This window comes from Mya arenaria, chromosome 8 (genome assembly GCF_026914265.1).
Source record: "Mya arenaria isolate MELC-2E11 chromosome 8, ASM2691426v1".
Taxonomy (NCBI): domain Eukaryota; kingdom Metazoa; phylum Mollusca; class Bivalvia; order Myida; family Myidae; genus Mya; species Mya arenaria.
Window position 1 is genome coordinate 9,296,986 of NC_069129.1, and position 24,982 is coordinate 9,321,967.

Consider the following 24,982-nt stretch of genomic DNA (forward strand, 5'->3'; position numbering starts at 1 on the left):
CATAATCTTAAAACTGCCTCAAAGGCATCCAATATCAGTGACAAACCAGCTGTCATTTCGGTCCATGCATATTTCATTCAATTGTCCATATAATCCTGACAACATGGCGCTCAGGGGGGAATGTTTGACAAATATCTGTTTAAAAATTAAGAAACATCTAGTGGGTTTGGGTTTTAATATCAGTAAAAGATTTTCTGATTTAACCGTAAGAACAAAAAATGTGGAAGGGCGTAAACTAGTTGGCCAGTTTCTGCTTGAGATAAGTCTTCATATATTCAGAAAATAAAATGACACTTTCTTCACATATTTAAGCACCAAACCTACTGGTCAAACTATGATCTTATTGTATTTTATAGATAAACCTTTAAGCAAACCTTCAGATGGTTTTGACCTGAGATAAGTTCACAAGTGTGTACTCATGGATGCATGAAATGTACCTGTAGCGCTTCATAAGACATGCCAATTTTCTAACATCAATGCAGTTTGCATTGAACTTGATGTGCACTTCAAAAAGAAATTCAACTCCAATTGTACTTGTTAATTCTAAATAGTAAAATTCCTCAAACTTTCAGAACAACCATTGTAACATTGATGTGGTTCACAATCTATTAAGCACACAATGATGGCTATCAATATCTCCAATTTTATTCATTTACCAGTATATGCAGATTTCATATTGTATTTGACCATTTACCAGCATATGCAGATTTCACATCGTATTTGAACATTTACCAGCATATGCAGATTTCACATATTAGACCATTTATCAGCATATGTAGATTTCACATGTTTGAACATTTACCAGCATATGCAGATTTCACATATTTGAAAATTTACCAGCATATGCAGATTTCACATATTTGACCATTTATCAGCATATGCAGATTTCACATATTTGAACATTTACCAGCATATGCAGATTTCACATATTTGACCATTTATCAGCATATGCAGATTTCACATATTTGAACATTTACCAGCATATGCAGATTTCACATATTTGACCATTTATCAGCATATGCAGATTTCACATATTTGAACATTTACCAGCATATGCAGATTTCACATCGTATTTGACCTTTTACCAGCATATGCAGATTTCACATATTTGACCATTTATCAGCATATGTAGATTTCACATGTTTGAACATTTACCAGCATATGCAGATTTCACATATGTGAAAATTTACCAGCATATGCAGATTTCACATATTTGACCATTTATCAGCATATGCAGATTTCACATATTTGAACATTTATCAGCATATGCAGATTTCACATATTTGAACATTTACCAGCATATGCAGATTTCACATCGTATTTGACCATTCACTAGTATATGCAGTCTGCACATCTGCACATTGTATCAATGTAAAGAATTTTATACTAGATTATCTGTTCAACAGATAAATATTATTCAATAAGTACAGGAAGTTTTCTTTAGGCAACCTTTTGGGCATTTAATGAGTTATAACGCGTTAAAAAAGCATGGACAACACAGACATACCACAACATCCTAAATGCAGACACTAGCCCTCCATCAGGTGAATCGGGTAAGGAATAATAAAATGAGCACTGCTTTTAACAACATTTAATAGCCAAGAAAAAAGCAATTTAAATGTCACAATTAACACCTAAACAGTCTCACTAATTGCTTTGAACAACATGCTAGAGAAAAACGCCACGTTAAAGAAATACATCAACAATTCACGATAATCATTTATTAACAACAACATACAATGGACATTTATTGCCATTTAAGTGGCAAAATGTGTACATTATTTTTAGACATCAATAATTATTATATGAAAATATCACATACATGGTGCAAGATTTCTTTAGATTTAAAAATTATCATATAGGACACAATACTGCTAACTTGTGTATATATAAATGAAAATAGTTAAATACTAAACAAATATTTCATTAACTATATTTCCTTTTAAGTTTGTTAACACATTGGTGAGATATTGCATTGGAAGCAGAAATTCACTTACTTTTTCATTTATCTTAAATGATCTATAGAGGATGCACACAAAAGATATGGCTCTTCGCACAATCAGAACCAAAAACAATAGCTTTATACAAGTTATGTCAGTCAAGCTTCAAAGTTTTTCTGCAGGCCTTTGACAAACTTGTACACACCTAATCACACTTGAAGTCTCTCCATTTTACACTGAGATCTTGCAGATGAATTTGATATTGTATTAATGTGTAAAAAGCAGTTTTGGGAGTCTATTTAGTTTTGGGAGTCTATTTACACAGATACGAGATTCTCACCACTTTCCAACAAGTACTAAGCAAGCTCAGAATCCATTTTTACATATTGAGATTATATCCACTTCTCAAGAAATATTTGACGAGCCTGGAGATGATTTCCCGTCAGAGGCAGATTTACGGGTCTTGCGTTTGGGACTTGCTGACGCAGGACTGGAGGTATTACTTCCCCTTAGTCGACTCTTCACTTCACGGACCAGCTGGCGTAACTCATCCTAAAAAGAGAGTAGGAATTAATGACAAAGTTTCTGTCATAATCATAGTAAACTTATGAGTAAAAGGATGTTGTTCTATTCATATGTATCTGTGCCTGTTACCAAAATTGTTGCGTTAAAGTCAAACAGTAACACTGTCTCATTGCCTCTCAAAATGGCTACCAGTACTTGTTGTTAACTAGGTATCTTGCAAACTTCATTATGAAATAAATCTTCGAAAAACTGACAAGTTCAACACACGCTACCTCTGAGAACCTGTACATGAGTTTGCAGTGTTTCAGGTTTTTCTTCTTCTGTATGTGGCTCAGTCCCTGATCTAGGGAGAACGCGCTGTTTTCATGGGAGTTCAGAACCTGCAAGTATAAGGTTTAAAACTGTATGAGTGATAGGAAAGCATTTTAAATAGTCACACTTGTTCTCAGATAATTCCCTCTAATTTAGATATGGCAGATCGAACAATATCTTAAAAATAACATTACTGAAAAGGAACAAATAAAAGCTTAAAAAAAACTATTTATCTGCTGTCAACTTGACAGTTCTTAATTTACCAACTGCTGAAAATAACTATTTATTTTTTGGGAGGGATTTTTTTCGGCATCAATTTAGAAGTATTTCAAACAATAAAAAGCAAAGTAAGTATAATTTTTTTATATATCTACAAACAATGAAAAATTTTCACACTGCGTTTCAAATACTTAAAAGCAAATCTTCTGTGTCATATTACCATGGACAGATAGCATATCTTGTTAGAGACGTCACAGATCACGATTTCCTCAAGCACGTCAGCTTTAGGCGAGTGTTTAGCAGGATTTTTCTCCTTCAACTGCTCCGATTCCTTCAAGCCAGCCTCCGATAATTCTCGTCTCTCCTTTATCTCTCTGTCCCTGCAACACCACACAAACAAATGTACTTCTCTTATTTTCATTCAATACATAATGTAATCCCTCTTGTTGACACAAAGTACCGCCAGCGTATTGTGGTATTGTATATAGGGGAAACTTGAATACCCGGAAGAAACCCACTTGTCTGGCACAGTGACCACTAAGCAAATTCACATGCAGGCAGGCCATGAATTGAGACCAGAATGCCTTGGGGTAAGAAGTGAGTTCTCTAACCATTGAGCTAACTGGAAAATACTTTATAGAATTAAGTTGTTATAAAATTGCATGCAGGTGCCAACCTTCGCCTTATTTCTTAGTCTGTCAATGGACATTGCTTACAAATATTGCAACCAGAGTTATGGCTCTTGCCAATTAAACATGTACATCAGTGTTTATTGATATGGATAAAATTATCAATTTAACAATAACTGAACTAATATACAATATAGGGGTGAAAAATAGAACGAAAACAGAAGAAATGAGACTATTCTAGCATGTGTTTCTACAGTGTTATATTTCTCGCTTTATAAATGCTATATTTGCTGGTGGATTGTTAACTTGTGATTCATATTTGCAAGTGAATGTTCAATTATGTATTAAATACTTATTAAGATGCTGTTAAGTAGATAGAATGAGAGTATTTAGGTCAAAATCACCCAAATGATCGATTTTTTGAGGAAAGCCTGAAAATTGGTACATATGTTCAGCATGTACGTATGATGTTGGAAAAAAGCAAGTCAATGAAGATTGGTACGATACTTACACAACTCGCTCTAAGAAAGGCAGCAGCAGGGCCAGTGTAGTATCTGGAGTTGTAGGATCACGCGCAAGAAATACTAGCAAGGCATCCATTGAAAACATCTCTGAATCATGGTTTGCACCTAGCCACTGGAGATTGGCAACAACAATACATGTAATAAGACAGATATAATCTGTATCAGCACATACATTCATGATATGTCTGAAACTACTTTCTTTACTTAATAAGAAAAGCTTAAAATGTTCATGTTGTAAAGTTCAATGGAAAGATTTGTTAAGTGTAGGCAGTAGCATGAACATCACATATGAATCTGCACAAAGGTTTCACTGTCAGACATCCCCCATCAAAATGACTGATCTAGAAAATCTATGCATTCTCACCCTCTATATTTCAAACACAACAAAGGGAATGCAAATGCTCCTCTGCTCTTGATTTTTAATCAAATAAGGGACTTCACTAAACCAACATTAAAGCAAAAGTAATGGGCCTTGCGGTACATGTGCTAGTTGTCTCTGTTTTAATCTTTAACTCTTTTGAGTTTTGGCTATTACAGGTTAAAGATTTAGCATAACAACGCCACTGACAACACCAAGGCTATCACAGAAGCTTGACTTCTTTGTCTTGGAGAAATAGACAAGCTCACAAATCATGCTTATACTAGCTGTCAAACTGCAAAGCATAAAATGTTAAAACTATTGCAATATACCTTGGCGGCCTGAAATCCCTCCGGAATCCAGTCTTGTGTGCCGTAATGGACGCTCTCCGACAGGTTGTACCCGAAGCTGACGTTACAGTAGTTTACGGCAGGAAATACAACCACGAACTCTCGGGGTGACTGAACACAGCGACTCAGAGAGATTCCCTTCTCTACCAGTTTGGCTGGAGGCACCTGTGTTTAAAATCATCATGATGAATCAAGTCATCCACAGTTTAAAAATAAGTCATCAATAGTCTTTAAATCAACAGAGACCTTGAATATAGTACTCTCACTTGCTTATGACAGAATCAATTTTTCAAAATTTTAGGGCAAGGAACTTTTTAAAGCTGCACTCTCACTGATTGAACATATTGACATTTTTTTTTGTCTTGGAAAGAGCCAATTTTCGCGAAAATCCATGGAAACCATTTATATAAGACTGCTGACAAAAAATCAGATTGCAAATTTTTATATTTAAGTTCAAAAAATGATGTTTTATGCATTTTTCTTAAACCGTTAGCAACGGTTTAAGCCATAAAACATTAATTTTTAAACAGAAATATGAAAATCTACGATCTGATTTTTTGTCAACAATCTTATATCATTGGTTTCCAAGACATAAAATAAAAAAGTTGTTAAAATTGTCAAACTGTGAGAGTGCAGCTTTAAACATTTTTCATAATATATTGTATCAATTTTAGAAACAGTTTATCCAATAGTATGTAAACTATGCTGTATCATTTGCAAATAACTAAGCAAAAACAAATATTCAGTTTAATCTCTAACAGGGATGATATTTTTTGGGCTCCAACCAATGGCTCTAATTCTACCAAGAAGTAAACTCCCAAATGATTGACATGTTATCCAAGTAAATTAGAAAACCAAAGTCATACCATGAGTGAGCCATGTTGAAGACAGAAGCCACTATCTCTAGTATGATTTGGGGCCAGTTTCCGCAGCACTGCCCGTAGATGATCTGTCTCGTGGCTTGGAACAGAGTACCTAGTATACCAGAAAAGAAACAGAACATTTCCGGTTAATTTTGCTATGCTGGAAAATCCCATTTGGCACCCCCCTGACCGATGATTCAAATGCACCAACCTGACACTTCTGATTTCAATTGCAAAGTTCATGAAAAGTACATTACAGTATGTCATTTCAATAAAGCTCAATCAAATATATGAGTAGGCAAGACCTTTAAATAACAAGAGCCGTCGTAAGACAGCGCGCTCGACTAAGCCGCTTTGACTTAGAATACAATAACGATGTAATAATACCAAGTTTGGTCTCTTTATGTCAAACCTAACTAAAATTATTTGATACATAAGGTGACTTTGATGCTGCCCTCCCACCAGCCCGCCCAAACAATGACGCAAGTCATTCAAATAACTTGATTTTCCATTATGAAAATGTGGTTAAGAATATACAAATATGCCTTTCAAAGGGAAAAAAAAATCAAAAAAATTCAAAAAAAAATTCAAGGGCCATAACTTGTATTTAGGCTTAAAACGGAGTTATGTTTCTTGTTGTAAGATGGTCGTAAATAATTTTGAATTTTATTAAGTGTATTTAATGAACGGTATAGTTTTTTTTATTAAAATCCCAACTTGCCCTTAACTTTTACTTGCCTAAAACTTTAACCTAAGTCAATCAGGGGCCATAACTTGTATTAAGGATATGGAGTTATGTAACCTCATTGGGTGATGGTCCTGAACAATTGTGTGAAGTATCAAGTCAATTGAATGAATGGTATTGGAGTTTTAAGTGAAAATCCCAACTTGCCCTAAAACTTTAACCTGCCCTAAAACTTTAACCTAAGTCAATCAGGGGCCATAACTTGTATTTAGGATAATATGGAGTTATGTAACCTCATTGTGGGATGGTCCTGAACAACTGTGTGAAGTATTAAGTCAATTGAACAAAGGATATAGAAGTTATTAATAAATATTCCAACTTGCCCTAAAACTTTAACCCAAGTTCCATAGTCAATCAGGGGCCATAATCTGTGTAAAGAATCATATGGATTTATCTAACCTCATCATGTGATGGCCCTGAACAACTGTGTGAAGTATTAAGTCAATTGAATATAAGGTATTGGACTTATAAGTGAAAATCCCAACTTGCCCTAAAACTTTAACCAGACGCCTACGCTGGGGCGAGTAGTATAGCCCACCTATTCTTCGAATAGTCGAGCTAAAAATGAAAATAATAAATCGTCAAAACGGGTTTTTTGTGGAACTTTTTGACGTCAACAGTGATCTTAAATTACTACAAGTCATGGCGTAAGAAAACAGCATCCACAAGCTTTTGGGTGAAATGTACTAAAATGTATTTTCTACATCAATTTTTAGGTATGCAAGAAAAAATATTGATCATGTTTTTCCGATCCAATTCGAAAAATCTAACCCTCAGACACGCTGCATGGCAAGCTTTGTACATATGTGCATGTCCTTAGGTCAGATTTTTCTATCGGACCTGAAACACAGATGATAGATATTATTCCAGGGATTTTGGCCATGCTGAAAATTCCATCTGGCACACCCCATGTAGAATGTTTTACGTCCAACAATGTGCTAATCTAATCCTTTTACTGTAGTGGTGATAATAATCAAATTATGACATTTCAACAGAATGCCATTGAATATGTTTCATTGCGAAATGGAAATTATAACTGAAAATACGTCGGGTAACAACATTGAACTTGCTATTTCTATGTCAATTTTTACACGAATAACTTTGAAATGGATACTTTTGAGCATGCAAGAAAAATAGATCAGTCATGTGATTTGAAGATTGAAAAAGGTCGATTTTTATATTGGGACAGGAAACTCATTACAGATATCATTAATCCCGCATCTTACCCAAAACACTAAATTTCCTATGCCTTATCTAGAAAAACGTTTAAGAAGAGTAATCATGTTAGCTTTTTACACACTGTATGATTGTTAAATTCTTGAACAAATAAAAATAGTGGCATACCAGACAATTTCATCGCCCTGGTGAAGATATTGCACTGTGGGAAGGTTGTGTTCATTACACGAGAGACATTTACTGGTGTACAACATGCTGGCATGTAGAGTGGGCACCGTCACTCCTGAAATATAAATGTATTTCGAATTGTTTGTACCGGTACTTCAGGTATCTAACATACTAATATTGTTCACTCATTTCATTGAGTCATTGGCAATAATGTTATTTTTTTGTGTCTGGCATGATAAACACTCGTATACTTAATTCAGTCATCTAAACTTGTCAGAAGGTGAGGCAGTCTTTTTTTAAAGTCTAGATATTTGCCTCTCATCCACGAAGTCCCAATTTTAAGTTGTTGTTTTTTGCAAAGCAACAGACATTACACAGTCATGGTCTTTTAAAGAGGTAAAACCAGTAAGGAACCCTTTTGGCCCCCAAAAAAGTTGAAGGATATTTGACAATGTCTTCTTACAGTTGTTTAATTAATGGCTCTACAATGCACAATCATTCTTTAAAGTCTTTAAAGAATGATTGTGCATTGTAGAGCCAAATAAAGTACCACCACACTCACGAGTAGATGGCATTACTATGAAGAGTCTTAAAGTCCCAGTTTTTTTTAAACGTTATCCGGCCTTTGAAGATACTAATACTATACTTCTATTTACAACAGTTGTCATGTATGTATAACAAGAGTTTGTCCATGTCCCACCATTAATAAGAAACACTTCTCACCAGCAATAAGCCCCAGGTGGTGTAGAATTGACCCCTTGCTCTCCACAAAGTTGTGTAAATTCCAGCCATGCCTGACAATGAGAACAAAAAATATAATGATAGATAATCCCACAACCCTTGAAAAATATATTTTAGACAATAGCTACAAAAAAACAAAATAACTCGACTTACGGTGGTTCATTGAAATATAAGTGTGGCTTATATCTCCATAAACTCTCCATTTGAAACAGTGACCTCGGCGTGGTTTTCCAATAAAGTTTCAATTAAATTTTGCTTTTTGTTAAACAAAAATTGCTTGTTTTAAGGTAAGATTGCAGTATATCACATCATGAAAACCAAAATTAAATATTTCAATTGTGGAAATGCCATTCGTGAAAAATTACTTCTGGTCCTCTTTACTTTTATCCTCTATAACATTGTTTGATGTGAATTCCCTTTTGTGTCTCAGTCATTTTCATAGTTTAAACAAAATCTTTAAATTAAACACATCATCTCTTTTACAGAAAAAAATAATCTGGGCTTTTATTTATATCTTAAGTTATTTCCAAACTTAAGTAAATTTCACAAGTTTTTCATAGTCAAATTAAAAGAGAAGTATATATGTTTTTAACATGCATTTACAGTTGAAGCTTGCTATCTTTATCTCTGTTCTCAATTTTCTGGTTGTGTCAAACTTGTTTTCCTCGTCCTAAATCTATTTCTTCTGTTTCTATTTAAAATTGGTAAGTGCAAATAACTAAAGTTGTTTGCTAATGTTATATAAAAAAAAAGACATTTATTGTTCAAGCACTCACAAGGAAATGGCTTATGTATAAAATAGGGAGATTTTAGAGATATTCCATAGATTAGTGATTGTGATATGTGATCATCGTTTTGAAGTGCTGTATAGTTGTTTATTGTATCATGTTTGAGTTTATTTTATATTTGTGGAAGTATTATTAATAAACTTTACATTACAAACTGGTTCAAAATCAGTGAGAACAGAATTCAGACTCCAATGTGTTGGGTTTGGTGCCTCATTTTTTGTGTATTTCCTATGCATCAAATATGATTTTTTACCAGAGGTACCAAAGACTTAGACATTGCAAGAGAACAAGAAATGACTTAAGTTGGGAACTGACTGATGTTTTCTGAATACCAGCCCAGGTTAGCATCGGTATGACAACATTATTATGAAGACATATTACCTTGCATAAGGGTTATCTCTACGAACAGGAAACATGCTGCCATAAATACTGGTGTCTAGACTGGCACCCTGCACTGACACATGGTCATCAGACTGGTTTACTATTTCCCAGTAGTTTGACTGGAAACAAAAACATAATAACAGTATATACAAATAACACATTTTTATTTCCTAGAATCAGCTCAAGTGTAAAGTTTTAAGTATAAATAAAGGTTATATTATAGTAAAGGATTAAGCTTTTAAAATAGAACTTTATATTATTTATTATATTTTTGAAAGTAATCATATTTGTGCTAACATACATTCACCACTATGTTAGTTTATACCTCAAGTTCTTCCTGGTCAAGGGAATCCCCATACAGTGACTGCATGTTCCGTGACGCTCTGTTGAACCCTGACAGCAGCTGTGACCGACCCTGGAAATATAGAAATTTTGGATAAGAAAAAAGCACATTTTCCAAATTCACATTTTTTTTACATTACACTTGGTCTCATGGCCTGTATTCCTCATTTTCCTGATCTGCATTTATCTAATTACTTGCCTTATAAACCACCTTCCTGCTCCTATGGCCTTGCCAGATAAAACTAGAAATGTGTCCATAGGACATGGATGCCCCCATATGCCGCATTTGTCACAATAGAAAAGGCCTTTATTTTGTCCATTCTCCATAAATGTGCATCAAATTATAAGTTCTACAGCTTAATAACGTCAAATACCTTCCTAAAAGATCTCATGAGTGTATGATAAATAGTTTTGAAGCTACGAGGGACACAAGTTCAATAAGTAAATTGCCTAATCAAGGGCCATAACTATGGATATAATATGTGCAGCAACAAACCAAAACACAGGCGCACAACTTCATCACCTGAACATTATCCCCAAAATTTCATTACTCTAGGTGAAATAGTTTTTAGCGACACAAGTTCACATAATACTTATGAAAGGAATCACAGAGGCTCGGACAGACAAGGGCAAACCTATATGCCCCCACATTTTTGAGGGGCATAACAACTTACTTGTAGCACGATGGACAGTCAGGGATGTGATTGACCTGGCAATGGAGGGCTGAAACCATTTCGACCATGGGTTCTTGGGGCACTTTTGGGGTCAAAAGTACACTGCCGTAGAAGAAAAACTGGCTTTTCAGAAGCTCTTTTGTGGGTTCATCTGACTTTGGATTTGAAGCAAACTGGGATATCAACTCTAACAACCAAAAGCGCCCTAGTTACTTTTTAATCAGCTAAAAAAAATAAAATTATTTCATTTTTTTTTTTTGGGGGGGGGGGGGGGGGGGGGCTGGGGCCATTAGATCCGCGGAATTCCGCGAATTCGCGGACAAATCACATCCCTGACGGTGGTATGCGATGTCTTGCTTTTATGTACTCGCCTGATAATACACCTACCTTGTAAACACACTTGTAGCACTGTGGAGATCCGGATGTCTGTTCCTGTTTTCTGCGTTCAGCCTGCACTTTATCCATGAGCTGGTCAGTTTCCTCCTCAGACAGTGTCTCATAAGCCAGTAGGTATTTGCAGTAAGCATCATACAGCTTTGATACACGGTCAGCCTGCAATACAATTATTGAATTAATATTAAACTTAAATAGTATCATATATCGAAATTACTCTATTGAATTAAAGTTCATACTTTTTTTGCCTTTATACATCAGCAGTCAATTATAAATAATAAACTTCGATAAGTTGTCCACAGGTTATGTTTTGGCTAGTTGACTCAATAAAACAATTTGATTGGTTAGGAGTTGCCATTGGATAAATATTGACCAATCAATAAACATCTGAGACTTGAATAACTTTAATCAAACCAAAAGCTTAATGGGTTTTATACAATTAGCTGCTGAGCTTTTACATCCTTCTCGTCAAAGGTTTAATGCTTATGAATATTCAAACTACCACAGCTTGGTGATAGGTCAAAAATCTTGTTATTGAATACAGAAATTCAAGTTCTTCTACAGTCTTTGTTTGTTTTTTTCAAAAAGAGTTAAAATACCTGTTTCGGGATCCTCATGGCGTCTGCAATCTTCATCCACTTTTTCTCCTTACCCACAGTTCCCTTCATACCCCCGTACTTGTGCACAAGCTCGTAGAGTTTAACAAGGTCAAGCTCAATGCCCCCAATCTGCGGCACCTGGAACTTCTCACGGATTGTGTCCTCGTGCAGACGCTTTATGTACTTAAGCTGCTGGGTGATAGGACTCCACCTGATAAGGAGTAAGCAACATCCATAATTATATTTCTCTTATATCTCACAATGCAATTATCTTTTAACATGCCAAGCAGAAAACCATAATTTTATCTCAACATTTGATTTTAAGTACTGGTATAACTGATGTATGTGAAAAAACATAGTGTGCACTAAATAACTAGCATTAGGACTTTAAAAGTAGGAAAGTTAAGAGTTTGCACTAAATGTGCCTAACACTTCTGTACTGTACACTAAATGTGCCTTACACTTCTGTACTGAACACTAAATGTGCCTTACACTTCTGTACTGTACCCTAAATGTGCCTAACACTTCTGTACTGTACACTAAATGTGCCTAACACTTCTGTACTGTACACTAACTGTGCCTAACACTTCTACTTCTGTACTGTACACTAAATGTGCCTAACACTTCTGTAGTGTACACTAAATGTGCCTAACACTTCTGTACTGTACACTAAATGTGCCTAACACTTCTGTACTGTACACTAAATGTTCCTTACACTTCTGTACTGTACACTAAATGTTCCTTACACTTCTGTACTGTACACTAAATGTGCCTTACACTTCTGTACTGTACACTAAATGTGCCTAACACTTCTGTACTGTACACTAAATGTGCCTAACACTTCTGTACTGTACACTAAATGTGCCTAACACTTCTGTACTGTACACTAAATGTGCCTTACACTTCTGTACTGTACACTAAATGTGCCTTACACTTCTGTACTGTACACTAAATGTTCCTTACACTTCTGTACTGTACACTAAATGTTCCTTACACTTCTGTACTGTACACTAAATGTGCCTTTCACTTCTGTACTGTACACTAAACATAATCAGTAACTTCTTAAGTTTAAGTTGCTCATTTGATAAACCAAAAAAGTGCATAATTTGTTATAAAGATTAAAGAATATATCAGCGTTATTTTGGTGCTTTTTAACAAGGGAATTTGTGGCATGTTGCGTTAAAGTAAAAAAAAATGAAGGCTTACATTTTTTATCTGTACACAAACATAGATTTTTGTGTTTTGATCATTAAAGTCAAATGAGTTAAACATGATAATGCATTGAAATTAAAAATGCATTTTTGCATGAACCTTTATTGAATGCCTTTTAAGACTAAGTATGAGTGAACAGTTGGACCCTTAATTTATTGTATTAAAACATCACTGCTTACTTATGTAGCAACTTGTGTATGTACTGTATGTAGGTGGTGAAGCGGAAATCTTCAAGCTCCCTGCTCTCCATCTGCAAGACACAAACCAGGGTGTCACTTAAACTGATAAAGGTCCCCAGGGTCAGAGGAAGTACTTACACGGGCAAACTGTATGGTTCAATGGTATGGTTCAAATCAAAGAAAAAGGACTGAGTAGAATTCCATAAAAAAAGTTCTCAAATAATAATTACAGGAATGCTTTCGATAAAAGAAATATATATGGAATGATAACAAAAATCAGCTTACTGTTGAAATAGAAGAAAATGTTCTTTAACTTGACAGTATAAATTACAAGATTTACCTTCCAGCTACAAGGGGGAACAATCTTGCACATGCCGTACTGTTCAGCCTCAGACTGAATACTCTGTATGTAGACAATGGGATCCCTGAACTGTTCCTCCGATGGGTAATACGTGGGACACTGCACAATCCCTGCTACGTCACTCGCACCTGGGAATCTCTCTGTCTTTATACGAATCTCCCCAGATGCTTCACTGCCTGAATTGTGTCAATGTTATCAACATATTAAAAATGTTGCCAATTTTTATATTATTTTCAATTCTGGGAATTAACATAAAATAGCAACAAAATACACTGTCTTATTCAAAAAAACTGTTGTAAATTTAAGCTTTAAATAAATGAATTAAGAGGCTTCTAAACCAAATTCCATTTAACAAACCAGTTAATATACAAGAATCATGAACATTAAAAAAAGATTAAAGCACTACTGAAGAATAACACAGTGCCAAGCAAAACTCAAAATGACTTTATGACACAAAGAAGAAAATGCTTACCAAAAGATGCCTTTGAGATATTTGACTCCAGAGACAGCTTCTTCTTTTCTTTATCTGTGTGACTCGATTTCCTTTTCCTTTCTACAATTTTTGACAAAGCAGAACGTTCTTTCGACGACGAAGCTTTTGGTGTTGCCTTTACCTTGAGTTTCAACTTTTTACTGGCAGCCATTTTAGCTGCTTTTAGAACAGATTTAAAATGAGTGGCAGCTCTTGTCATGGGCCTGTGCGGTTTAAAAGTTTTCTTAGACTTCATTTGTACACTAGTGGCTAATTTTTTCCTTGGGTGCAAATCAAATCTCTCACTTTTCAATTTTTTGGACTTTGATTCTGATGACCTTCGTTTTAAAAGAGTTTTGACTTGCTTGCTCTGTTTAGCGAGCTTCATTTTTTTCTCCGGGGTGTCATCTTTCTGTTTTACATCTCCCATGGATTTACGTTTCCTGACTTCCCCACCCCTGTCTTCAATGTTCAGTCGCTTTTTTACTTTGGATGGGGAATCGAGTCCATATGCCTGCAAAAGGAATGTTTATTATTAAAAAAAATTGAGCTCCACAGCACAAGGCATACATATGTTGCAAATTTTTCAAATAGGAAATTATCATTTTTTTGAAATCTTGCCTGAATTTGTGGCAATTCAAAAAGGATGTTTATAGAATAAATGTATATAAAGAATGTTGTCACCCTAGTGCAAGAATTCAATAACAGCGTATAGAAATAGAAGCAGTTAATGAGTTCTTGCATTAAGATGCATATACTATTGATAAAGGGCTTAGCCCAAAACATTTATTGAACATGTCAAAATGTTCTTTTGATATCATAGTTTGCCTTCTCAATATATATAATGCATTTAGTCAAACATAATAGCCATAATAAAACAAAACCTTCCAAAACAATGTTTTATAATGCAACAAACAATATGAAATTAAATATTAAAGGGACTGTGTCACAGATTGGCACCAAAAAAAGTTTTTTTCTGTAACGAATCTCAGGACAATTATCTAATAGAATGTGTTACACTTTGATATCATAATTGTAAAAAAAGTACCAAAATGTAAAAAAAATTGTGTCGGAGGTTCGACCCGCATCGCCAAAATTGAAGTCCAGTGTCTTACTCACTGAGCTACAAAGGCTTATACTAATCGGCTGACATAATTAAGCTATACACCTACCTCGGTAATATCACGTGATAACACTGACTAGCCAATCACGCATAAGAAATGAATTCTACCTGGTAGACATACCCAGTAATTTTTTTTAATGGAAAAATACGAAATAACTGCTAAACTTAAATAAATTGTAAACTATGTGGTACTTCAGTTAGTAAGTTTCAATGCATTGTACACATCGATGCCAAGTTTATGTCAGTTTTCGACAATTTTCTCTTTTTTTTGCTATTTTATCATACGTGAGACAGCCCCTTTAAAATAAATTAAATCAAAGTGATTTAACAGTGCTGAGCAATGCTAAGAAACATTGGAACATGAACATTTAGCAATGTGAATCAACTGATGCAAAATATTGCACAACGTGATTGCAAAACCCTGTAAATCAGAAAAGCCATTCATCAGTATTGCTTAACATGCATACAACTCCATCAACAAATTGTGTGAACCATTTTAACGGTTAAAAGAGAACATCTTTCGGGTGAATACCTCAGCTACCAAATCCTTAGATTTTATTCCTGTGAAATTTGGAGTTGAAGTCAAAAGAGTGGAGGATTTTTGCAAAGTTCTGACTTTGAATTTAACTTCTGTGCTGGGTTTTGAGTAGCTGTGATCCACCAGGCTCAAGGTCACCGACCGCGTGATTCTTCTAGAGGGACATCTAAGCCTCGACTTTAAAACCTTTCTTCCAGAAACGCCATAAACAGGTTCAAAAGACTGTTTAAATTCACCAGGCAGACTACTAGTAACTTGGTCACTTTTTGAATATGACATCTTCATTTTCTTAGACCTATCCTCAGTAAACAAACATTTCATTGGTGTATTACATGTATTTTCATACTTTCGTCGAATCATAAGTTTTTCCAGTTCAACTTTTCCCGCTATCGGTGAAACCATTATGTCACCAGCAGACAGAATTTCATTGACGTCAAGTGATTCATTAAGACTTATGTCAAGTTCCATAGCAATGTCTAGCGATTCATCCAGCTCTGAATCCAGTGGATCAAATAGCGTTGTGATCAAGGCATCACCATTTCCTTTACTTTCCTCTGTCATTAGTTTCCTTACAGGATCATCTGCTTCTGCAGCATGATTTTCAATTCCATTGTTTATCTTTGAAATGTTTTCTTTAGTTTCTACATGAGATTCTGCATTTACTGTACGTCTGATATTGGTTCTATTTAATTTAGCATTACCTGTTACATCAATATGGTTTCCATTTTCATCACTCTTGTGTGGCAAATTAACAAGAGTTATAGATTTATCACTGATGATGTCTTCCAAGTGAGGTTCAGGGCCATTCAAGAATATTCCAGAATCTTCATTGATACATATGCTACTTGATGTGGTGGTCAGTGAAGCATTCTGAGGATTTGATGGATCCTGTTTTTCATGGATTGAAAATTTATACAAGTGAGTCAGATCTTCTTTTTACAGTATGTTAAGGTACCCCACCCAGACAAGCTGATTATATTTATGGATTTGATGAATCAACAAACCAAAATGTTTCAGTTTGATGCCAGGTGACCTAGTAAAATTTTGTATTGTTTGAAATGGTATAACTAACTTCCTGATTGCTAATATTCAAATAAATTGACCAAAATAATATTATTAATACATGAAGTTATTTCAGTTTGTATATTAATTTGTTCAATCATTCAACTGAAATTTGATGTGAAATGACCTCAGCAATCTTCAAAAAAGATATTTGATATCATTTTTTTTCGAATATCCTGTTGTTTTTTGCACATAAAACCCTTTAAAATTATACAGAAAATAATATATGGGGTCACCAGGTATCAAACATCATCAAGGTAACAGACACCTTAATTGGTTTCTAGACACATCAGTGTTTTAATAATGTTTTATTTTTCAAGAAATGCCTTAGACAAGAAAAAGTAACAAAGAGCAAATACTCTAATTAGACATAAAAAAAGCGTAAAAACATGATTAGCTAAAATAGAGTTATTGTCCTTGTACAATGCACTTCTTCTCATTGTGTTTTTCAATTGTATGAAGTTTAATTAAAATCGGCATAAACAAATAGTTTTCAAGTTATGCTAGGGACAAAGAAAATTGCACCGGACTGACCAACTTACCGACACAACCACAGGGTGCCTCTAATATAACACCTTCCATCTTTTGTTGGTTTAAATCTAAGACTGCACTCTCTACCATAAGATTATGAATTGTATCAAGATGCTCATGTACAGGAATGCAGATGAGGAGGAGTTTAATAATACTAAGTAAGGGATTATCAAACAAAACAAACCCAAATATAGCAGAATGCAAGTTACTCAGTGTACTGGGGTAATGTATCTTATACTTAACATCATAAATTGAGAAAATATACAAACACAACAAATGCTTGTATATATATAGTTTTCCACAACTACTGAGATAATCATACTGCACTTTCCATAAACAAGTTAAAGAAAAAGAAAATGCACATTCATTCATCTTCAAAAACCAAATATGACCAAATTTCAACAGTTTCTGGGTAGAGCTACTGAAGTTATATAAACATCATCATCAAAAATTCTCATAATCATACCTTTCTCTTAATTAATTCGCCATCTGATACTGAAGATTTCAGCTTTTTTCCGCTCTCGTTCTGCTTACTTGGCGACTTTTTCCTGGCCGCTGACAATGTTGCCATTGCTTTGCGTTTTAATGCCAGTCGATCTGCCACGTTGTGTTTCCCAGGGCTGCGAGACTTTCCTGACATTTTACCAACGGGACCATAGGCATCTACGAGTCTCTTTCTGCTTCCTGGAGAGAGTTTTGACCCAGAGCGGTTCTTCTTGCGTCCCATGTTTGCAAATCCACGCGCTGTTTCAGGTGTACTGGCAGAGGCGCGGGCTGCTTTTCTATTTGGTGTCTGCTGCTTCTGTTGAAAAACAAGTATTTGAGTAACTTGGAACATTTATAAGTTAGCAAAAACATTCATCAAAATGTAGGAACTATAAGAGGGATATTAAAATGCAATAAAGAGGTTTAGGGATTGTGGTGTAAAATGTAAGAGGCAAGAAAATATTTTATAGTCGGAATAAAACAATGTAGAAGCATGTTGATTGTGGTTTAGGCACTATTATAAATGGATCACTTGAAAATATAATAATTTCTGTAAGTACAATGATATGAATTTATATAATATCATTATATCATTAAGTTCACAGTCTGATCATGCTGATGCTGGCCAAAATAGCGGATATGGCCTTTAGATAAATAAATTACTATTGAAGTTGGCCTTCTATTATAATTGATAATAATTTCTATTCAAATATCCTTTAGATCTTACATTTGTGAATTCGGGTACATCCATACTATCCTCGTTCTGGTGACTCAGGCTGCTACTGGAGGCAGGAGAACTCTCCCGTGTGAAGCTTGTTCTCCCGTTTCCTTCTCCAGCTCTCCCGTTCACTTCACCATCGTCCTTCTTCACGTTCATAACATCCAGGTGTGCTGGCAATACTGAGGTACCTTGAGGAAATGATTCAGATATTTTTGTTTCGGCTTCCTTTCTATAAAATCTCAATGATTTCAATTTAAATTACTCAGCTTGAATTTGCCAAAGCAGCTCATTATAATTAATTGAACTTTCGCTATAACTTGCAACTTGTAATTATGCAATGCTTCAGAATTCAAGTTCTTTTGTCATTAGATTTTTAAAGCATTAGTACATGTTATATGGAGATTTGTATAAGCAAAATGTTTAAACAATTGTAAAGAAAGCTCTTACCTCTGAAGCAGAGATAGGTAAGAAAGTCCTCAGTTTTGGGTCGAACAGGAAGTAGTTTTACTGGTGAAATCTTCAACTTGGGCTTACTGGGGGGTTCCGAGGAAAAAGACGGGCTTATACCAGCCGCAAATTTCCGCTGGGCGTGGATCTTCCGCCTTAAAAAGCCAATATATTGAAAAATTAAAATAGATATAAACCTGTAAATGTCAGTTATATGTTATTTATATGTACTTGGGTCAATTCAAATTTAATGTAATATTCATACATGTATGTATTTGGGTCAATTCCAATTCAACATAATATTCATATGTATTTTGGTCAATTCAAGTTCAATGTAATACTCATATAACTTTGGGTCAATTCCAATTCAATGTAATATTCATATGTATTTGGGTCAATTCAAGTTCAATGTAATATTCATATGTATTTGGGTCAATTCAAGTTCAATGTAATACTCATATGAATTTGGGTCAATTCCAATTCAATGTAATATTCATATGTATTTGGGTCAATTCAAGTTCAATGTAATATTCATATGTATTTGGGTCAATTCAAGTTCAATGTAATACTCATATGAATTTGGGTCAATTCCAATTCAATGTAATACTCATATGAATTTGGGTCAATTCAAGTTCAATGTAATATTCATATGTATTTGGGTCAATTCAAGTTCAATGTAATACTCATATGAATTTGGGTCAATTCCAATTCAATGTAATATTCATATGTATTTGGGTCAATTCAAATTCAATGTTATATTCATATGTATTTGGGTCAATTCAAATTCAACATAATATTCATATGTATTTGATTTTAAGAAACATCTAAATGATACAGATCATCATGGTATACATTACAGGCCAACATTTTAAAATAATTCCAGTAGGAACCACTTTTTCAACAACTTTTATAATATCAACCAAAAGCAATCTCTACTTTAAGTACTTTTATACACCTGGTTAGATATTTTAAGATAACATTTTGTAAAGCATGCAAAACATTTCATTATTGTCTAGTTTTCATGCATACCCATGCAAAGTCCCAATTAAACTGAGTATTAGTCCCAATTAAACTGTTTATTACTAAGTACAAATGCATGCTGCTGAGGGAACACCAACACTTTGCTGTTGTATTCTTCATTTCAACAAGGGACATAACTTAATAAACATAAAGGCCAGGGTTATGGGCCTTGCAGTTCATATGTGTATTACCTCTTTCATGTTCCATTTGAATATCTTTCATTTTTTTTGGCCAAGTGCTTGCACTACAACAACAACAACACTAAGGCTATCACATTACCTGAATTTTTTTTTCTTTGAACAACAGAGGAGCTAAAAAGCTCTGTCGAAGCACGGTTCTTAAACTTCACATGAAAATTAAATAATGTGATATAGTGCACTAAAAGGGGCATGCAAATGCTGGCCTGTATCTTAATGATATGGTGATAGTGGTGGACTACATCTAGATAGATTTTTATGACTATTTCAATGAGTGCTTATTTTTGATGAAAGTCTATTTCTGTATGTATGCATTTTGATTTATGGAAGTGCTTGCATTTGAGGACAATGTTGCCAATAACAATATTGATATACCATATATATCAACTTTGTTACAATTTGTATTTACAAACTCAGAAGAAAATCCAACATTTTTTGGCCTATAATAGAAGTGACTTTGAAAATAAAAATGAACCAAGAAATTTGTGCAATTACAAAAGCGTGTCTGTTTTTCAACTTGCAAAATTCAAAAAAAGCAAAAGTGAACATAATCGCAAACATCCTAGTATTAAAACTGCATGGTAAACACACATTTAACAAGAGCATCACAGAGTGAACTTCAACCTTCATCAATTTTCATTTCAGTTTGACAAGGGGCATAACTCAATTATTATTAAAGCCAGAGTTATGGGCCTTGCTGTAAATGTGCTCTAGCAACATGTGCACCAAGTTTCATTTAAATATTTTGAACAGCTTTAGTGTAATGGCCAAGGTTTAGATTTTTGCACTTAATTGATGCTGCTGACGGCACTTAGGCTATCACAATACCCTGACTGTCTTCCTTGGAAAAACAGATGAGCTGATAAAAATCAATCCTAACTTAAAAACTAAGATTTCACACAGGGTCGGACAAAAAAACAGGCAAGCAATAAAAAAGTGATTCTATAAAATTAGAAAATAAGTGAACAACAGCAGAAACAACACCAACTGGAATATCTCGCTTCTGAACTTACGCCTCGGACGAACTTAAAAGTCCCGACCCATTCAAGCTTGAGCTAACAGGCTCCGAATGAATGGGCTTGAATGAGTTAACTGCAAACTTTCTTTGGGCATGGAATTTAGCCCTGAAACAGCATTTAGGGTAGTTTGGGATAAAATGGACAATATAATTTCAGCATAATAATAGTAAAATTCTTTAAATCCATTGATGGACTCACGTTATACCCAGACTTGAAACTTTCATGATAAAGCAAAGTTGTCATTCAAAAATCATACAAAATATATTTCATACAAAGATACACCAGTATGACTACAGTATATTAATATTAAATTAACATTGTTATTCTCTAATAAAATCATTAAATATTTGGATTTGATTGTTAATTTTCATTCCTTGCTTGCTGATTACAAAAAGCTAAAAGATAAGCTTGAATATCACCTTATTTATGATTATATGCAATTCACTGCGGTCAAAATGCAACTACATGTATAAACTACTATAACATTGTCTATCTCACTTACTTCTTCACTTCACTGGGTTTTGGCGATACTGATTTCTCAACGAAGGAATCAACACTGCTTTCATCTAAGAACTTTGATTCACCCATTGATGACAAACTGGTTCTGAAAATAATGGTAGAAGTGTAAACAAGAGCACTCCAAACAGATGTTTAAGTCTGTCTGTTTTTCTCAGTTGATTATGGAGCATCACTAGACAATGAAACCAGTCTGAGTGTTACCCAAATATGTTATGTCAAGGGTAACATGTCTACCCACTGGTTGTCCCGGTTGATTATGGACCATCACTAGACAATGAAACCAGTCAGAGAGTTACCCAAATATCAGGGATGTGATTGACCTGGCAGCTGGAGGGCTGAAACAATTTCGGCCATGGGTTCTTGGGGCACTTTTGGGGTCAAAAGCACACTGCCGTAGAAGAAAAACTGGCTTTTTAGAAGCTCTTTTGAGGGTTCTTCTGACGTTAAATTTGAAGCAAACTGGGATATCAACTCTAACAACCAAAAGCACACGAGTATCTTTTCTAACCAGCTAAAAAAAAAATATATATATAAAAATATAAAATAAAAAAATTGGGGGGGGGGGCCTGGGACCAACTTGTCTACCCACTATTTTTGTTTTGGTATAATTTGTTTAATATTTTCATTCTTGTTAAATATTTTCATTCTGTTTGGACAGATAAAGGAAATTATCTTTATGATGATCATAATTAAGTATTTTCATTGAATAAAATCAAGATTAGTGAAACATTTGGCTTAGTAAAACATGCTACTTAAGCTTGTAATGCTTAAGAATCAAGTCGATGACAACATGATCATTCATCTTACATGACATTGTACCTCCTGTGGCAATGAATCGTTGCCTGATCTGGCTGTAGGACAGCAATAAATCTCAAACCACTGTACCTGCTCAGGCCAAAGGACAGACCATCATTCATCCCGTGATTGAGGTTACACCTCTTGTAGCATTAAATGACAACCCATCCTACCTGCTCTGGCTTTATGATAGACTTGGTCTATCCTTCAACACTATCTTGCCATTTGCTTCATTCTACTTGGCTCTTTGTGAGGGTCATGCAGTAATGCACGGTAATTTTCATGAACCATCATACCTGCTCTGGCTATAGGACAGTCCATCCTTCGACACTGCCGGGGAATCTGCTTCATCCTCTCCTGGTTCATCCCGGGAGCTACGCCGTGCCTCCTGCAGTGATGCATAGAGAGCCTTCTTCAGTTCCCGTTCCTCTTTCCAAGACAAGCCAGACACAGAATCATCCTGCAGTTGAAATACATTCAAAATTAATGTACATGTATCACTATAATATGTGAAATTGGAAAACAACATTAAATCTAGAAAAGCGATGTTCACTTTTCCAAAACATTGCACATGTTCTACTTTAACGAATTCGTTGTGGTCAATTTTAACCGTTTTAACCGTCTAGTGGTTAAGCGTCCGCCAACAGAGCGGGAGGTTGTGGGTTCGATCCCTGGCCGCGTCATACCAAAAGACGTTAAAAATTGGTACAAGTAGCTCCCTTGCCTGGCCCTCGGCATTTAAAGAGTAGTGCTTGGAAAAGTGGTGTACTCAGTACTGGTTTAACCAAGGAAAGTTGTACCCCGTGTATCGGTGCTTTACACCGAGCACGTAAAAGAACCAAGGGGTCTCTTCGAAAAGAGCTAGGGTATCGCATCCGGACTTCCTTGTATCCCACCACTGTCTCTTCAGCATGCTGTCCCTTCAGCAAAAACAAAAGGACCCCGTTGGAAATAAGTGCTTGCACTTCACGGGTTATCCTTGACCGCAAGGTCTAAAGAAATACATACATACATACAATTTTCTTCATTAAGAACATTACTGTTAAGCATGGATTTGTTAAAAGTTTAATGCTTACCCAGGATTTCTATAATCTTATTAGAATGTTTACAAAACAAGGTTGACTGTGATAAGTGAAGCACAGAATACCCTGAGTCCCTGACAGTCATCACCTAGCATCTTTCTTCAATCACTTAACCAGTTGACAAATATATAAACCTCTGTCTGGTTTAACAGCGTCTGAATGGTACTGAAGTTATTATATTAATGTTATCAAGACCATTAAAGCTTTCAAATACTGACTTGTCTCCATTCAGGGTTCCCACTCAATATTTTTATGGGGACGCATGCACTGTTTGGATGCAAGACCATTTGGGGGGGGGGGGGGGGGGGAATGAATGATTGCTTGTGTTAGTACTGTGTTATTTAATTTTAAAACCCTTAAAAATTAGCATTAGGGGAAATTAACTGCCTTTGTGTCATTTTGTTACTACTTTATCTGCATCAAACCCTGGCTGCTGGGACATCAAATTTCAGATTTCATTGATACACTTTCTGTGCTTGCATGCACACTTTGCATCAAATTATGTGAGTGAACATTTCTTTTTCTACAGTGATTATGCACATTTGTACTTGATTTGGAACACTGCTCCATTTTAGAGTCATCAACACATTACTCACCTGATACAGTTAAAAACAACCCCCCCATAGTAAGTTGACATGGGTTGAATCTATCTGGTAAAACAGGTGTTTAATTTTCGTTTAATATAAAGGTATATTAATAGGGGTATTCAGACTAGTATTTTTGTTTACACTCATGTCTCGTTGGTGCCTAGATAACACACAATTAACATCCCTGTAAATGTGTTCTTGTTTTATGGTGTTTTTTTTAATATCCTGTATCAGTCTTAGGGAAGACTGGAGCATTTTAAGCATGGAAGAATCTGCAGCCTTCTAGGTCTGAGAGACATGAACATACTGAGCCAGGCAGAGTCTTAAGACTTAAAAACTGACTGCAAAACTAACCATATTTTTGGGTGATATATTTCTCTTTGGCCTCTTGTTTTTTAGTTCTGATGCTGATTTTCGAGTCATCATTGGCTTCGGGGTTTTGCTCACCATGACTGGTGACTGAAAAACAGAAAAAACATTTCATTAAATTTAATAATTCTATTCATGAAAATAATATGTCCACACTACTACCAGATTGCAACATATTCCCACGCTTATCACAAGTATTAGCCAAGTAATTGCAATATTCACTCAAGCGAATACTACTTACATTGTGCGTGAAAATAATGTTGTTTTTTTGCACTTGAATTTTAATTAATACCAGTATTGCTTACTTTTGAGACGGCCCCTTGACACTAACTTAATTTAATTCATATTGAAAACCAAACGGTATTTGAATGCAACTAAATGGTTTCAATGAGACAAACAATGCATTATAAATTCCACATTGTACAAATAACTAGTTATACAAACCAAGGTAATAAAAACTGAGCTGTTAAAAGGTCGCTTTATTTATTTTCACTTTCAGTCTCTTTCTTGAACCTTACTTCCGGGCAATCGAAGG

At 35.0% G+C, this 24,982-nt stretch overlaps 1 protein-coding gene across 3 annotated transcripts; it reads right to left on the reverse strand.

The window, feature by feature from the left end:
• Positions 1–1,575: 1,575 nt before the first annotated feature.
• LOC128243491 (protein Jumonji-like) lies at positions 1,576–24,971 on the reverse strand. 3 transcript variants are annotated; one of them, XM_052961284.1, is made up of 23 exons: positions 24,892–24,971; positions 24,433–24,537; positions 22,706–22,869; positions 21,598–21,699; positions 21,090–21,200; positions 18,860–19,014; positions 18,419–18,600; positions 17,672–18,007; positions 13,952–14,465; positions 13,459–13,655; positions 13,119–13,189; positions 11,728–11,938; positions 11,123–11,287; positions 10,045–10,134; positions 9,720–9,838; positions 8,533–8,603; positions 7,810–7,924; positions 5,724–5,832; positions 4,840–5,022; positions 4,137–4,261; positions 3,217–3,376; positions 2,738–2,845; positions 1,576–2,492 (listed from the first exon to the last, which is right to left on the reverse strand). In XM_052961284.1, the coding sequence occupies exons 2-23, from the start codon at positions 24,526–24,528 to the stop codon at positions 2,346–2,348; spliced, it is 3,531 nt and encodes a 1,176-aa protein (XP_052817244.1). In that variant the 5' UTR covers positions 24,529–24,537; positions 24,892–24,971; the 3' UTR covers positions 1,576–2,345. The 3 variants fall into 3 exon arrangements, with proteins under 3 accessions (XP_052817244.1, XP_052817243.1, XP_052817245.1); XM_052961283.1 differs by lacking the exon at positions 24,892–24,971 and adding an exon at positions 24,689–24,737; XM_052961285.1 differs by lacking the exons at positions 21,090–21,200; positions 24,892–24,971 and having other exon boundaries at positions 24,433–24,663.
• Positions 24,972–24,982: the final 11 nt, after the last annotated feature.